The 17,681-nt window shown below is 38.0% G+C and overlaps 1 protein-coding gene and 1 non-coding gene across 2 annotated transcripts in view; both read left to right on the forward strand.

Moving 5' to 3' along the window:
• Window positions 1–2: 2 nt before the first annotated feature.
• Window positions 3–73, forward strand: TRNAG-GCC. Its single transcript has one exon. It is a non-coding gene; the product is annotated as a tRNA-Gly (tRNA).
• Window positions 74–179: 106 nt separating this feature from the next.
• Window positions 180–17,681, forward strand: part of LOC115347143 (CGRP receptor component) — a 33,914-nt gene continuing 16,412 nt past the window's right edge. The window contains exons 1-4 of the mRNA XM_030028181.1: window positions 180–304; window positions 3,766–3,802; window positions 7,190–7,288; window positions 10,486–10,580. Of these exons, the coding sequence (XP_029884041.1) occupies window positions 297–304; window positions 3,766–3,802; window positions 7,190–7,288; window positions 10,486–10,580 (239 nt within the window). The 5' untranslated portion in view covers window positions 180–296. The remainder of the gene's footprint in view (window positions 305–3,765; window positions 3,803–7,189; window positions 7,289–10,485; window positions 10,581–17,681) is intronic.

Raw genomic sequence — 17,681 nt, forward strand, 5'->3', positions numbered from 1 at the left:
CGGCATTGGTGGTTCAGTGGTAGAATTCTCGCCTGCCACGCGGGAGGCCCGGGTTCGATTCCCGGCCAATGCAGTTGACTTTTTTTTTTTTTTTTCCCCCCCCTTCCCCCGCACTTTATTTCTCCTTCCTTTTCCGCTTCCGTCCCGGTCGCCAAAGCCTCCTTCGGCTCAACCCCGGCCTGCCCCGCACTCCCCTCGCCGGGCGGGCTACGTGTGTGTGAGGGGAAGTTCCGCGGCGAGGCGGCGGCGGCGGCCAGGGCCGGCCTCAGCGTGCGGCTGCGCCCGGGGCGGACAAGATGGAGGTGTAAGGAGCGGCGGGGAGGGAGGGGGGACGGGCCGCTGCCGCCTCCCCCCCAGCTCCCTCCCTTCCGTGGCGGCAGTGGGGGCTCCGGGGCCGGGGTGTGTGTGTGGGGGTACATCTCTGTGGACCTACCTGCCTGCCTGCGGGGGGTGTGTGTGGGCGGTATATCTGTATGGGCCTGCCTGCCGTTGTGTGTGTGTGTGTGGGTGGGTATGTCTGTATGGGCCTGCCTGTGGTGTATGGGGGGGTATATTGGGCCTTTAACACCCCTATAACTAGCAGCGTGTTCAGGCATTCTGTGGAGAAACTGAGGATTTTTCATTTGCGTTACAAATCTTGCTGAAGCATGTTTGTTTGGGCAAAAGGCGTCGGTGGCTTAGCTTGAATCCCGCTCTCCGTCCCCATCTCCCCTGCCCTCCCGTCTCCTTGTGCTGCCTTCTCTCTTCTGCCCTGGGAGAGGTGAAACGGGAATCCCCTGCTGCAGCCTCTGGCAGAGACTTATTCCTGTGAGCCTCAGGTAGACATCTCTGTGTAGCAGCTGAACGTGCTGGAGGAGAGAACCTAACGGGTGTGCGCCAGCAACTGGAAACACAAGAGGGGCGTCAAAATTTTGGCTAGCTGGTAATTTGGGGCAATTACACCAGCCAGCCCCTAGGTTGCCATCCTAGGCAGCAAATTTTGTTGCCTTCCTACGCTGACAGCGCTATGCGTGTTTCTGTCTGGTTAGTGTCACCTGGGCCCAAAACAATAGGGTTTGACCTATTCTGAAGCTTAGAAACTCATGAGTTCTGTGGAGCCCGTTACAGTGTGCAGTTATATATGTGTACGTGGCGCTGCTTTCTAATGAGTGGGGGCACAGAGGATGCCAGTTCTGTAGGATGTATGCCAGCATCCACCTAAGTCAGCTGAACTATTGGAGTTCACGTTATTCGTGGATGCTTTATCATTAAATCTTCTATACTATTACAATTAAATATTCTATACATAAAATTCCAAAGCAGATAAGAAACATCCATTGAAATACGGGTTTGTATTATGTTAGCCTTAATGAGTAGCAGCCTGCAGGGAAATGAGCTGTTCTTGCTGTTGTAAAAATGCTGTGAAACATATATAGGCTGAAAGTTGCTGTTGCATGTGAGGAAAGATAGGATTTGCCCTGCTGAGAAATATTTGGTACCATTAATAGTAAGTCCGTGATGCTGCTTATACATCCACTTGTTTTTTATTACTTTGAGTAGCCCAATTTATTTTACTGGTCTGCCTCTTTTGGTACCAATAGGAAGGCGCATCAGAGGTAGAAGACCTGGAGACTGAAGTCCTGAGCTGTGGGTGAATGTCCCTTGCATTGGAATGGAACAATTTAGTCCATTTTGCACTTGAGTTACTGTTGGAATTTAATCTTACTAATCTCTTGCCTCCTGCCCGATGGCCTTTATAGAGGGACGCTGTGCAACTAGGAGAACCTCACTAAGTTCTTACCATGTCAGAAGTATCTGTTATTAGAGAAAAGAACCCTCCAGAAAATGTTGGGGTTTAAATATGCAATGTGTTTTAAGCAGTAGATTTAAAAACATGAAGTGTCAGTGATATTTTTAGAGGTGTGATGCCACATACTAAGATAATTTTTGATATATGCAGAAGACCTTCTCAATAATATTTTGGTTTGGACTAAAATTGGGGAAAATACTACCTATTTAAAGTTTCTAAAAAGAGTTTTTACATTTGGTCGTAACATGGCATTTTTTTTTCCTTTCTGTTTAAGTCTTAATCTCGTAAAAATTAAGCATACTGTTTAGTTGACTACTTAAAAATATACATTAGAACTCATTATTTATAATTTCTTGTTTTCTGAATGTAAAATTAATAGTTGCTTCATGAAAGGACTGAAGAAAATTGTATTTCTACTTTATAAGTTCTGCAAAAGTTTTTGAAACTGGTCTTGTTTATCAGTTTATAATTCTGGTTTTTCAGCACAACAAAAATTGTTGAAGAATTTGAGACTGACTCATTTGCTATCCATTGTTAGAAGACAAAAGTAATTTTCTGAATGACAAAGTGTTTTTGTCTTAATTTAACATCAGATAGATTTCAGACTCATTTGCATAGTAATGTATTTACTCTATATGACCCTTTTACTTATTTAACTGAATAATTCCATATATAATTCTTCTATGGCATTATTATTTCTAACAAAGAATGTCTTTGATCCATAGGGATTTCTGTAGCGATAGCCCGAATGCAAACATTCTGAAGAATTGCATTTACCTAACAACAAAAGCTATATGGTTTGTAAAACATGAATGAAAACTAATGCGTGTGTGAGCTCACTTGCTGAAGTTTCACTCGAGTCAGCGAAATGGAAGTTGAAGTTCATCTCAGCGTATTTTAGAAGGTCCTTTTCATTTAAAAACAATGATAGAACCTGTGGAAGTTTGTGGATGCATTTAACTCATTTGAAAGTGATGAACGTGACAGTTCTATTCAAACAGTTGATGGTGCTTAACAATACATTGTACCTTTTTTTTCTTTTTTTCATAAGCTGCTGCACAGACCTGAGAAAGGCCTTTTTTTGTCTTTTGTATGGAAACTTTCTGTTGTTGTGGCTACTGACTGCTCAGCAGAACGTGTTGTTTGGGGAATATAGGATGTTCTGTGTCAGTTTTTCTCCCTTTTTTAAAATTTAAAAATATAAAATTCCAATATCTGGTAATAATAGAGGTGTGATTAGTCTAAATATGTGCTTGACTCAGTGCGTTCAGCCTACTAGCAGTGGATAACGATTCTTGCTTAATTGGGACAGAATTAATGGGGAAGTGTTTGGCTGGTAGAAAATGGGAAACTCAGCCTTGCCCTGCTAATAAAGGAGTAGCCACATAAAGATTCAAAGAATAAATAAAGAGGAAGTGCAGTAAGTTTTGGATTTTTTACTCAGTACAGTATGTGTAAATACAGTGCCATATCTGTATCTATGCACACGCATGTACATTGTGCTAAAAATAGTAACTGTATTTTCTTTTTCCATGATCTTGGCTAATAAATAAATAGTATGTGTAATCTGAATGATTTTTGCTGTCAGTCTTTATTCAAATAAAAGTGGAGGCCCTTTTTTGTAAGGAAGAGGCAAGGCAATTTGGTTTTAGTTTGTAAAATTGGGTGAGTGAATGAAATCATGTGGCTGAGGAAAAAAGATTATAAGTGTATTACGATTTATGGGGCACGTTGTACAAAATATACTGTGTAATTATGTAATGATTCTACTAAAAATGTGGAAAAATATTTTCCAGAGGTGGCAACAACTTGTTAACTGTAGAATCACCAAAAATAGATCTCTTGATGATTTTTTTTTTTTTTTTAACTTTATGAAAGTAGTGTTTGTTCTCTTAGAGTCTGCGTGACTCAGCAAAGAAAAATTTTAGACAGTTTCATTTGGAACATATATTAATCATTTTCATTTTTCCTTTTAGAAAAGATGCAAATGCTGCATTGCTAAGTAACTTTGAGGTAAGTTTATCTGCGTCCCGGTTTTAAACCAGCTGTTTAAAGCTGTAATCAGTCACTTGTATACTTCTTTGGAAGCTGAAAATTGCCAGTGGCAATCAGCAAGACCTGTATGTGATTTCCACTACCTCCATTTGATTTGTTATTAAGAAAAAAGCTTTTTAAAGAAAATCTAGTTTTCTAGAAAATTACTCGTTTTCACTAGTAATGGGTACTGTATTATTATTTCATTGGTCCCAAATCTGTAAAAACAGATATAAATATGTTTTTCAAATAGACGAGGAGCAGATCATTAGAATGTCAGTAACTAACTTCAGCCTTGTTGTATTTACGCTGTTGCTGTGTGGTTGGTTTGTTGAATCATCTTGCGTATGGTGGTTTGTTATTTAGGATTTGATTTTCCACATCTTAAAACACTTGTGTATGTGGGCAAGTGTAGTGGATTGACTGGTGCTTTGTGTGACGTATGGTGTATCAGATCCCAAATCGAGAATGTTGACATCTCTGTAACGGGGCAGCAATGTCCAAAATATCTTTTTTTTGTAATTTTATCTTGTGATAAGCCAATATACCACCAAGTGTATGACACACTGATTGCTGGAGTCTCTTTAATATTGCAAATAAAAATTCTCGCAGAAAAATTCAAACATTTTTCACAGATGGCTGCTGCTAGAATCAGTGTTTCATATTTAACTTTAACCTTGTGGTGTGCAATATCATCTGAGAACCTATAACTCATTAATCCATAGTTTTATTAAAGCCAGTGCTACTGGAAGCGCAGTCTTACATCTCTGAATGCTTGTCAGTATTTTTTTTAAAGATCTTGAGGTGTTTCCAAACCAGTTTAGGTTATAGTAAGCATGAGGCCATTTGCTGATCTTAGATGTGTTACTCAGGATAAACACTCCTCGAAGCCAGTGATGTACTTTGATCTGATGTCATGGGGAAGGTACAGTGCCCTGTCATAACAAACAATGAATATTGCCATACAAATAACAAACAAACAAAAAAATCTTATTTTCTAGTGTAGGTAAGTTCTGAATAATTTTCTTCTCTCCTGAGTAAAGGTATTTTTTTAGTGAGGAAGAAAGAAATGTAGTGGTGGTGTTGGTTTAATTTCAGCCAGGTAATGGAAAGATTTCAGTGCTTTGTTTATGAATGTAATTTTTTGGAATGGTTTTAATAACCCAAGTATGTTGTTTATATTGTTTTATTGCTGAAGCTTGAAAGTTGCACAGCTGTTTCATCCTATTCTGAAATAAATCTTGAAATGTTTTATCTTGAGCCCCATCTGTCTGCATATAGCAGAGCAACCATCTGGTGACTCTTAGAAGGGCTTTAATGAGGTACTTGGAAAGAACTGTCTTGCCTAAGAAATAGATGATATGTCAGCCAAACTAGTATTAAGTGTTTGTTTGTTAAAAGATGTACTATTCCAGTACAGAAAATAGCAAGTATTTCAGAGATTATTTATTGCAAAATCATCTCTGCTGCCGCCTTCTTCATTTGCTGAGATATTTGTTGGAATCTAGGTATTACTGCCTGCTGAGGTTCAAATAGTGGTGTCAGTCACATTATGTAAAATCTGTAGATGTCCTAAGGTTTGGTCCAGAATAGGGAGAATTGCAGAATCCATTCTTCATGCTCTTCAGTCAGAACTTTCTTCAGCTGAGTCTTTTTGTTGGTGAGTATACTCTTTGTGTTGAAAAAGAGCAAAAGGAAGTGGAAAATGAAGTTACTGATGAGAGTGCTTATTTCTCATTTCCCTTTCACAGCACAGTTGTCATGCATGCAGCCTTTCGTTTCTTTGCAGGAAGGGATTTGCAGTGTCTGCAGCTATAGGCTTTTGGGCATGGCTTTTCACTGCTCTTCAAAGTACTGATTCCCCTAAAACTAATGATCTCTTCCTGTTTGCTCCTCTTCCCAGTTGCAATTTGACTGGCATAGCTAACATTCTCTTTCTCGAGGTAATATTTTGCACAGAAAGTGGTGTTTGAAAGGAGTATTTGAGACTGACATAGTGTATGTCCTATGCCTACATTTATTCTGTGAGTTTGGAGTTGTCATTTCATATCTCGTTGTCACTGGCTATATTTTCTTCAAGTATTTATTAGATAAAAGTTCATAGCTTCAGTTTTGCCTTTCAAGTGAGGATTGACTACTGGTGGTTGATACACAAGGTGTTCCTTTTTCGTAGAAGATGCAGTATAAAGTAATTGCGGGATCTGTAGCTGGTAATGTTCTTATTTCTCACTGTCTGGAAATGTTTGTATTTTATTTCTATGGACTTGTCAGTTTATAATGCCATTGGATCTGGATCTTGAATGAAACTAGTTAAAAATTAGGGGATAAACAGTAAGAAGTGGTCTGTTACTTTGCTCTGGTTATTGGCTCCAGGTATACCGTAAAGCCTGAAGCAAAACATCTGAAGAAATTTCAACCTAATGTGATTTAATATGGGAATAAACAAGTAATTGTGATGCTGTCTCAACATTTTGGTGCATATCTGTCTATGATGAATAAAGATGTTTTGTTGCAACAGATTTGACAAAGCACAATTGCAAAAATCAAAACGTCTTCTTTCCCTTCAGACTTACCCTCTGAATCTCAGTCCTACATTAATATTCAATGCATCATAAATGTGAAGACAACTTTATTACATTTGTTTCAGGAACGTCTGCTTGTATTACGTTGTTGTGATGAAATAGGGAGCTAATTTAATCTTTGTGGCTTAACATACCATAACACCATGCTGGTCACTGTAACATTTACTATTATGAATAACTCCACTGGAATTTACAATAGGATCACTAATCTCAGGAGCATCTATAGGTCAAGCCTTTATTTAGTTGGTTCATGGCAGCGTGACAGTTGTAGAGTTTACTTTTTTTTGCAGATAACGTAAAATTGCATCTCTGTGAGACAGAATATATATCCATTTTAATATTATAGGTACATCTGTAATAACAAACCCAGTAGGGCCATAAACTTGTGTGACATTTTGCTTCAAGCACCACTTACATTTAAATGGGAGCCCTGTGCCAGTACAGCAGGGTATGACCCAACTCTGTTCAGGACGTGAGATAAGATAAACAAGTAGGATAGATTCATCCTGGCAGTGTCTTTGTTGGGGCTCTTGGATAACATTTAACAAGTGCTGCAAATCTGCTTAAAATAGTCACAGTTTTAAAAAAGCAATTTAATTACCTATTCATCATTCTCATGCCAAAACATTTTCCATTTAATTGCTGGTGCGTTCACCAAAGAAGCCATGCTTTTTTTTGTTGTTTGGTTGGTAGGATTTTGCGTTGTTCATTTATGTTTTCCTGCTGTAGTATTTTTAGGTAAAATACTCGCAAATGTTCTAAAACACTTTATTTTTTTCTCCAGGTGTTCCAGTTACTTACTGATCTTAAGCAGCAGCGCAAAGAGAGTGGAAAAAACAAGCAGAGCTCTGGTCAGCAGAATCTGAACACAATCATGTATGAAGTGAGTAGCACAGTGAAATTCCTTTGCAAATTAGCCCAAGCTGGAGTAATTCACATCCTTAGGTCTGTATATTAATAATTTTGTATCAAAATTCCCCTGTTAAAAAACACAGTAAAATATTTTATTTGTCACTTTTCTGTGGTCAGTTCATTCAGGTTGTAGGCTACCTGCGCTGTCAGGGCAGAGGCATGCAGCTGGTCTTACTAAAATCTTATCACAAAAAGAATAAAAACCCCCCCTGTTTTTTAACAGTTTAGTTTTGTGGTTTTTTTTTTTTTTATTCCAAATATTCTATCCTTTTAAGACCCAGGGCAGAACTTGCTATCATCTGATGAATTGATGATACCATGTAATCATGATTTCAAAGCTGAGGCACAGATCGCGTATGGTATTTTTTTATTAACAGAATTAAACTAATAATATCCAACTAAAATAGATTTTTTAAAATTTTTTTTTTTTTTTTTGTCAAAAGAATAACAAAATCACATGTACAGATAGCAACATCAGTTGGATGCCAGACTGGTAATTGATGTTTAATCTATTGCTAGGAAGAACTTTTAAAATCGTGTAATACAAATATTAACATTTGAAATATCTCAAATTAGCAACTTCATAACAGACTTGCAGTATGACCTGTTGTGTCTGTGTCAGAGAACTGCATGAGTAGCACCACGATTGGCAGCAAGTTGAAAGCAGTTTGCCTTGCTTGCATGAGTAATCCTGTTGAGCAGTAAAACTACTCATGTGAATAAGATTTGGCCTAGGCTTTGTTTTTGTTTTAGTTCTGGCTTTGTTTGAAAAGGTATAGAGTTGTAATTCCTAAGCCTCATATTCAACAAAATAGGGGCTTACAAAAAAAATCTAATTTAAATCTTCATGGAGACGAAGAGTCTCTTCCTGTACGTCTTTGAAACAGCTGAGAGATCCTGTAAGTATATTTTGTCAGAATGCACCTTAAAGCTTTAATTGCCCTGTTATATTGCTACATGTTAAATACCTATAGGATGCTCGTTCTTGTGCATGAAGAGAAGCTGGTGTAAACTCTAGGTATATTTTCTTCATATTTGACTGAAAGAAGACCAGAATTTGATCTTACGGCATTGTCTTTATTAATGCTGAGTATGTCTTCATGAGCTCCGTGCAGGCTTGTATCCATTGGTACTGAAGTAACTAGATAAAGCTTGCTAACCTGAAGCTATGTTTTGCTGTATGCCTGGTGTTTCAATTGATTTGAAACTGCCAAAAAAAGACTAAACCGGAAAAGAAATTACTCCTATTAAATAATTTTATTACATGACAATATTATGATTTCATTTCAGTCATTATTGGTGAATAAGAACTTCATTTTATCTGAAAAGGTCAGACAGGGCTTACAGAAAGGAGGGTTATCTAACACCCTATTGTGCTTTTAAATATATTTCTCAGTAGTCCAATGAAACTGGTCCTTCAGAATACCAGTGATTCATATTTCATCAGCACTGTATCTGTTAAGTAGGATGAATTATGCTGTCTTGTTGAAGTCTGTTTTCCTTTACCTAGCATTTTTAAATAACAGATTTTAATGGAAATACACTGGAAATACATTTGGATATTTTCTTATTTGCCATACTGATCTTGTAGTCTGTTTGTTCCCAGTATCTGTTGTTTTCTGCTCTGTGAATACTGGTTCAGCTTTTTTGGCTTTTGACTTTTTAAATATAAATATTCAGTTTAAAGATTTTCTGAGAAAGAAACTTGAGAGAGTATCATACAGAATTTTATGGGGTTTTTTTATTATTATAGATGATGTGTGCATGTGGTATCCTACCAAATGTGTGTCTATATTTCCAATCCAGTTAGTGCATCATGAGTCGGTTGTATTGATACTTTTAAGCCTTATGTGTAACTATGCAGTATCAACAGATGAATATTTTCTTCCTTAATTTAAAACAAGCATTGACAATGCTCTTTTAAATCCTTCAGTTGCTGATGCACACAATGCAGACAATGCAAGGATTTCCTTGACTTTTTCATTGATGGTCATTATTTCCAACTCCTAATTTTTGGGTCTAATCCAAGCAACAAGCAACATTCAGGAAGATTCTAAGCTACTTCTGGTGGAAAGAAATAAAGCAAGCAGATGTCACATCTGCTGCGAAAGTTAGCTGAGGTTGGTAGGTGTTACATGTAAAAAATGGACCAAAGATAAATTGTCTCAAGTCAGATAAACGTTTCTAATACTACAGTATTCTTGCAGATTTTCATGACAACCCACCTAACCTGCTTCTATGAACTTCAAGAAAGCATTGCCAAATATGCATATAAGGGTGAAAACAACCATAGATTGGAGAGCTTAATGAGTTATTTATGGGTTGGCAGTGAGAGTATCCCTGGCACTGAGCACATGAAAACTTGGCAGAAGGTAGCATGGTTTGAAGAAGAGTATTCAACTTTTCTGAAGTGTTACTGCTTTTAAAAAAACAAAACAACACAACAAAAAATAAACACTACAAAAAAAAAAAACCCAAACCCCATATCTTGGTACCTTTTTAACCTAGCTTTGAATCTAAATGTTTGTTGGTTTTAAAAGGAAAACTACATCTGAGTGATACTATTCAGCACAGCTGTAAGTATGTCTTGATCACAGTCTTAGCATCACCTGAGATTATTTCAAACCAAGAAAGCACATGTTTTTCACAAACATCATGTGTCTCTTTAGTAGACAGAGCTAAAACTCAACTCCTTTCCTGTACTCTTCAACATGCGACTTTGGGCTTTGAACAGATCAGATAAATGGCTGTCCAAAGCCACAGAGGGGAATAGTCAAAGCTGTAATTCTCACCTGGGTGTGTAATGAGCTGAGTGGGTCATGTCTTTATGGAATTAATTCACTGGGGCTTTCTGGATAAGTACTAATGTAATTTCCATTACATAAAGTTGTAGTTACGTATTGCCTGTTTCTTACTCCCTCAGCAAATACCAGTATGGTGTTACTGAAGACAGAAAAATGTGAGTGATCTGTGTCACCTGTGACAGCACTTCCCACTGTTAAAAAAAAAAAAAAAAAGTAAAAAGCCAAACCCCAAAACCTGAATTGACTTTTCCATTTTTTCTGAGTAATACTGAGGAGACTTTTCAAAATGGGCTTGTTTCATACACAAGTGGTAAAGCAAATAGTAACTGTGAAATAATGTATCCTTTCTTTCTATCCATTTCAGACACTGAAGTACATTTCAAAAACACCCTGTAGATACCAGAGTCCTGAGACTGTGAGAGATTTCCTTGTAGCAATGAAAGGCCATAAGCTAACGAAGTAAGTAGAAATATGTCTTTGAATAAAAGTATAAACTCATGACAATGTTGAAAAACTGATCCCTGTGTACACAGTATGATAATCTGTCTGATTTTGATCAAGGTATTTTAAGTATTTTCTGCTACTATTTAAATACTCATCCAAACATCTTTTCCTTCACTTGTTAGTGCCTACATGGATGAGTATTTCCTTAAGTGGGCCTGTGTTTACCAATGTATTTCTCAAACAGATTCTTGTCAGTATTTTTTTTTTTTAGCATGGTTTCACCTGGTCCAAGCACAAAGCAGAGTTCATAAAATGTTTTCTGAGGAAGAAGTTCTAAGTTGTAAATGGGTTTTGAACACAGTAAGAGAACGGCAAAAAAAACCCAACCCAATCTTAGTTTATTATCAGCCTTATTTTTATGAACTTCCTTAAGCAAAAATGCATTCATATCTAAGAGGCTGTATTGCAGGGAGGTAATAAGTAAATAAAATCCTAATATAGATGGATGGGCAAGAATGTTATTCTGAAGTCAAGTTTTGTGTGAATCTGTGAGCCCCAGCTACGACAGATCATCTCTCAGGGTTATGCTCTGTAACTGGCATTTAGCAAACTTAAGATGTTCATCCTCTTTTTTTGTGCTGTTTGTCCACTGATATTTATGTCCACTGGGATTTCTGAGATACACATTTAAGTTACCTAAATATTGTGCTAATCAACTTTTTGCCCCCGCCCTGCAGTTTCTAAGAAAGCTGAACTTACAGTTCATTCTTCTTATTTTGCAAAGTCCTGCATAGAAAATAAAAGACTTCCTTCACAGTTACAAGAAGACTCAAAGGGCATTTTTCCTCTTTGGCAGTGGTCTGAACGCCTGTTGACAGTGCTTGAAACACATGATCCTCTCAAACCTCTCTCCAGAGTGTCAGTGAAGCCTGCTGTAAATAGTCAGACCCAAAAGAAATTCAATCAATTGACTACTTGCTTGGATAGCTCTAATCAGTCATCTGATTTTTAAAGCAGAAAACCCAAAGACTTAGTTGTTCCTAAATGACTCCCTCTTCACCACAAAGGAGTAGTTTTATGCTGTATAGACATTGACTGCATTTTTCTTCCCTGCTGGAAGGACTCCCAAGGAGTTCATGCTCTGGGAAGGAGGCTCTAACTAATAATTTGTTTGTGTCACAAAAAGAAATGCAAAGTGAGAGCGTCTGGAGAGTGCAGTGCTAAAAGGCAAGTTTTTACTCTGTCCAAAGGATAGTAAGTTGAGTAGAAAGCAGATTGTCAGCTATTTTGTTGACTTTCAGTGCCTCCTTTCTACAAACAATTATGCTCACATCCAGTATATCAGCAGCTCTGATCACAGTATTGCTGTCATTGCAGACACAGGGGTGCTAGTACTTGGAAGCTTTGTCATGGGTATTGTAACTTCGCTTGTAGTGCTTTCTTTTGTAGAACAAAAGTTGCCAGGTCAGTATGTCAGTGTTTAGTCCTCCTGTAGCTCATTTTATATAGCAGGATACTAATTTATGTAGTGGGCAAGGTATCTTAATTATTTTCTGACACGGAGGTGTTGAAGCATGGAGAAAATACTCTGTTTACTGTGAAGAGCTGATAGTATGGAAATGAGAGTGTCTTAAAATTGGCAGCAAACTAGTTCTTGAGTAAGTAGTGAGCATCCTTTGTTTCTGGTAATGTGAAACAGTCATCCTGTGTGAAGTGAAATAAGCTTGTTCAGTCTGTACATGGCAGCAGTTTAGGAAAGCGCCAGAGGAATACTATATCACAGCAAAAAGCCAGTGCAAATTAGAAAGGCAGAATAGGATTTTCCAGAAGTAACTGAATGAGTTAAGTATAAGAGTCCCATTAAAAGTCAAAGGGGTTTTTTTTGTTGTTTTAAAGCTCATTTCTGAACTTCTTTCTGGTAGAATTTGACCAGGACCTCAGGATTAACTCTTACAAAAAGGCAGAAGAGCTCTGTTATCACCTTGACCGCATCTGCTCCCCCATATGGGGTCTCCAAGAGTGAAGTGCTAAATGATGTTGGGTCATAACACAGAAAATTCTGGCTACAAAATCTCTCGGTCTCCTGTAGTGCCTGGCTGTTTTGTAGAAGATATACCCAAATATTCGCCTTCCCGTGCCAGCTTGTTCTGTGAGCTTGAATATAGCACTGCTGCAAAGGTTGAAATAGTTACAAGGTTTAAATGAGCTTTTTGACTATTCCATTTTTTATGGATACTAGGAGGTGCCTTTGGTTTTAGGTATCATCCTCTCTGTCCTTTTTTTCTGAATCAGTCTGTAAGATAAGCAAGAGAATTATTCCCAAGTCACTTCCTTCTGCATAATGGCAGAAGGATGGGAGTGAAGAGCCAAGCACTAGTTTAGGTTACAAATTTACCACGTTTTATGGCTTATCAGAACTCAGATTGGACTGTGATACCTTAGTTTCTTGAGCATGCTGTACAACTTCTACTTTGTTAATATCTCTGTCATCTGGTAAAGAACTTGGCAGCTCTGCATTTGCCACGTACTTTACAAAATAAGAAACAGAATTGTTTAGTGTGATCCTGGTGCCACTTCTTTCTTCTAATCTTTTCCATTCAGACACTTCAAGCTAGAAGTGTCAAAGCCCATCTGGCAGCCTCTTCACACCAAAACACAGAAAGCATATGGTGTGCAATTACTATATAATGCACTTTATGTTAAAGTGCTTAAAATAGTAATGCCTGCAAGGAAACTTTGAACTACCCTTTGGTTCATAACCAAGATAATCTCAACACTGCTCTGTTGTTAAATAAATGAAAAACTAAAGGATTTAATAATTTCCATTCTGTGGGATGGAGGTGGTTATTTGTATAAAAGACCTCACTAGAGATTTCATTCCAGTTATCTGGTAGAGAGCTTTCTTCCCCTTTGAGAGGAAAGAACCTGCAATGTTTGCTCTCCAGGACCTTACTTACATGATCCTGCTGTAATGACCTTTTCTCCCACAAAGAGTAATGAACTCCAGAGTCTGTCTTTGCTAATTCCTTTCTGGGTAAGGCATTCAAAGTTGTGCTCTCTTCCTTAATCTCTTAGCTGGTTATATGCTGTCTCTGCTCGTAACAGTTTTCTGAAGGTAGCTGACTTGATTTAAGATATATGTTAGTTGGTGTCTGTCCTCAGTGAGGGCACAGCAGGGTTTTCTGTTTTCTCATTGCAAGAGAAATAGAGAATCTGGTTAAAAGGCACAACTGGTCAGAAACACCCCATCATCTTAAAGACTGCCTCCTCTGCCATTTAAACTCCTTGTTATGACTCTGCCTCTAATCAAGGAGGAAACAATTAAGCAGTGTGTTTGTGCTGTTAATTAGGCTCAGCAACTTCTTTTCTAATACAAGGACTTGAGGGCTTTTAATATAAGAAGGGTTTGCAGCTGTTTCTAAAAACCTGGTGGAGGTAGGTGGTGTAATGACTGACTTTCCCTGCTCAGCATGTTATTGCAGCAGTCAAGCACTAGGTTGTGCTAGTGTATGTGGGAATTTCAAGGTAGTGAAGAAAGACCAGACACCATCCAGAGAAGCACCAAGAATTGAGGCACATTCATTTAAAGAACAGAGCTTTTAATCAAGTGAATTCTCAATTTTCCTGCCCTCCTTGCACAAACCTGCAATACTAACCATGCAGAATGCATTGCTGGTCAGGCTATACGTGATGTCCTGAAACATTCTGGCTCCAGTTAGAGAGCAGATAGCATTGTGCTGGCAAATGGTGTGGTTCCTGTAAAATCACCTCAAATCTTTTCTTTCTGTTATTGCTGATATTTGTTACTCAAAATACCACGTTAACAGACCAGCATATCTCTTCTGCTGACACCCATCCATTTTGTGATGGGTTTTTCTCATTAGTGTTACAGGCAGAAGAAAACAGTTTTTCCTAAAAGGCAAATTTTAAAAATAAATACTAAGGTGTACAAACAACTTAAACCTTTCAGAGTGATTTCAGATAGCTGCATTGCTAAATGGAGCAAATTCAAAGACGTCTAAACATATATTTCACTGATATAGTCAGTAAAGTATGGTAAAGCATGGTTTTTTCCTTATCAGTTATTTTGATAAAATTGAAACTGTAGAACTGAGATTGTTTGGGTTTTTTTAAATGAAAAACTCTGAACTGACATTATAGTGAATTTTATTACTACCTTGTTGAGGCCTCAAACTTTGGCTAACGCTACAGTACAGTAAGCCATGTTGTACTTGGAAATACAGCATGCCACTAGCAGCTAATTTTCCAGTTTTAGTCCCTGGAATGGCTTTGTATTTTGTAAGGTAGTGCAAATGGCATTGCATGAAAAAAAATATTTATTGAGCCTGTGCTCTGTGATTATGGTTAAATGAAAATTGGCTCTACTTGTACTTCTTCCTGTTACCAATAGCCTATCTTAGATCTAATTTTGGAACAATCAGATTTCCAATCACTGCATATTATTATAATTTTTAAAAATTGGACATAAACATTGCCCTTTTTGTCTTTAAATTGACACATTCAAGGAAGTGTTGAGCTGAAAATCAGTAGTACTTTTAGAAAGTATTTTCCCTCATAACTGCCAAAAACTACAACAACTACAAACCTCTACAATATTAAAGGCTGAATTATTTGCTTTGCAATTTTTGTCTCCTCCAGAGCTTTCAGAGTGAATTTTCAATACCAAAGTCAGGATGGTGCTAGTTTAACAATAGCATCATTTAATAGTCTTTAAAAAGACTATTGTGTTTCCCTCCAAACTGATTGGTAATTAACCCTTTGATCTGTAGCAGTGTTGCTCTATTTTTTGTATTCAGATACCATCATCAGCCCTCAGATTTCATCCTGGACAAATGTACTGACATTGAAGTACAGTAACCCCCGCAGAGAATACAGCCCGGTGTGTTTGCACAGACCACGTGCAGACTGGTAGTGATTTCACAGACCGTGGCTGGGGACTGCTCATCCGTAAGCCAGGTCCTGTGATCTTGATTCAGACAACATTTTACATGAGTTGCAGTGGTTGCCTCAAGACCGTAGTATTTTCAGCTAGTAATAAAATACATGGTTATGTATACTGCTGTTATTTTACAGTTTTCCTAGCAACTAAAAACCGTACATTCCTCAGGATAAATTTGCCTCTGCAGAGTCACAGATGTTTTAGGTTTTTTTTTTAGCTCTGTGTGCTGTATCTTGGCACTAATACTGTTCTCTTCTTACCCGTGCCTATAGATCTCTTACTAGAAAAACAAAATGTGCGTGCATATATATTTACATACAGTCTAGGAGTTCAGTAGCTAAAAAATGGGCAATACCAAGACACATAATACGAGGTTTTGGTTGAAATATAAGTGCTGCAAAATTTGGCTCAGTGCTGACAAAATATAATACATTTTGTCTTAATTTGCACAACAGTATGCAACTTTTTTTTTTTTTTTTTTTTTTTTTTTTTTTGAATCTGTGAATTTAGTATGCACTGTAGCAATGTGCTGTCCGTTCTGTCTACCCAGATATGCAGTGTGATCTTGAACACAAGACAGTGGTGGTTTGGTTTTTTTTTTTGTCTTCTAGGAGAAAATTTTTTTTTATTGTGAAGGATTACACTATTCTAACCCTACATCCTCACCTCCTACAATATACACTCTCCCCTCAAACACAGACCCCAGACCCATTTTCTTCTCCCATAACTGCACTCCCGCAGCCTGAGCTTTATATGTCCCAGAGCCCACTCCACATCATTTTGCCCTCAGCTGGAAATGCTGATCTTGGCTGTAGCTGAGTCTCAGCTACTGCTGGATGTGGCCTAGAAGTGGGGAGGGACTGTTCAGCCTAACAGCAGTAATTGCCATTTTGGGATTTCTCACTAGGCAGGTCCTGTAAGAGTCTGCATAATGGACAATTAACTCTGATTAGTGGAATCTTGCTTTTATGTGAGAAAATGGCTTTCAGCTCTTACTCATCTTTTGTATGTATTCTTGTCTTCAACGAGCTTTCATGTTCCAGTGTTACTAAACTCCAGGCAGTCCAGAGAAAATACAAAGACTTACTTTTTAGGCCAATTAAGCTGAAAATATTCTTCACTTTCTGTTTAGATGAATGAGACAGTTATCCTTTTTATTTAATGAGCGTGAGCGTAAACATGCATGCTGTAGAAAGTGTAAAGATGGACTCATCTGAGTTGGAAAAAGTTTGTTTTATTTTTTGGATGTAATGGAGCATGAACTAAATTCAGGCTTATCGCGTCTGTGCCCCTGCAAAATACTGCAGTCAGCCCTGATACTGATGCATGTTCAGGCTTGCAGCGTTTGCCTGCCTTAAAGCTTATTTCTGATGGAATTATGGGTATTCAGGTTCTAATTTGTGTATGTGCTAGCAAGAAATCCCAGGTACACAGAGGCTCTGATACCAAAAATTGATTGTTAGGATCAGTGTTAGAAAAAATCAGTGCAGCAGGTAGTGAGCTCCAACTCATACTGCATGCAGTGGTATGTTGCTTACTGCTAGCATTGAGGGCCGAGTAATCCAGTTTTCTATTGCAACATTAAATTCCAGAGGCATTTTGTGAGTGTTTGCTTCAAGGGGATGCCAGGAGTAGTAACCTTCTGGTCACTCCCATTTGTTACGAGTAGGAAGGTCAGAAATTGCCTGCAGGGAGAAGAGCTGGGACCAAAACGTCAAAAGGGTCCCCAGAGCTGATCTCAGATCGTGTATTTGGAGTGCATGTCTGCATTCTGTACAAGCAGCTGGAAGAGCTGCTAATGTGGACCCTCTCGAGTAAGCAGAGGTGACTGTTCATGGCTTGCACACACGCGTGCTTGGTATTTCTTAAATAATCTTAGCAGCTGGATATTTACTAAACAGAAGAGAAAAGATAAAATGTTACTGTTCTTTATTGCAGGAGGAGCATATCTACCCATACTAGTAACCAGTGTACCCACACTAGTATCAACGTACTTGCCCAAATGTCTTCAGTTACAGCCAATTATCCCTTTGCCATCTTGTAAGTTATTTTATTTTGGCAAAATAAAATAACTTACATCTTCATTATCAGAATGTTGTTTAGGCTGATCAGCAAATAACTGGCTAGGTACCAGTTTGCAGATGACAGTTACTTAA

Source organism: Aquila chrysaetos, chromosome 10, assembly GCF_900496995.4.
Source record: "Aquila chrysaetos chrysaetos chromosome 10, bAquChr1.4, whole genome shotgun sequence".
Lineage (NCBI taxonomy): Eukaryota > Metazoa > Chordata > Aves > Accipitriformes > Accipitridae > Aquila > Aquila chrysaetos.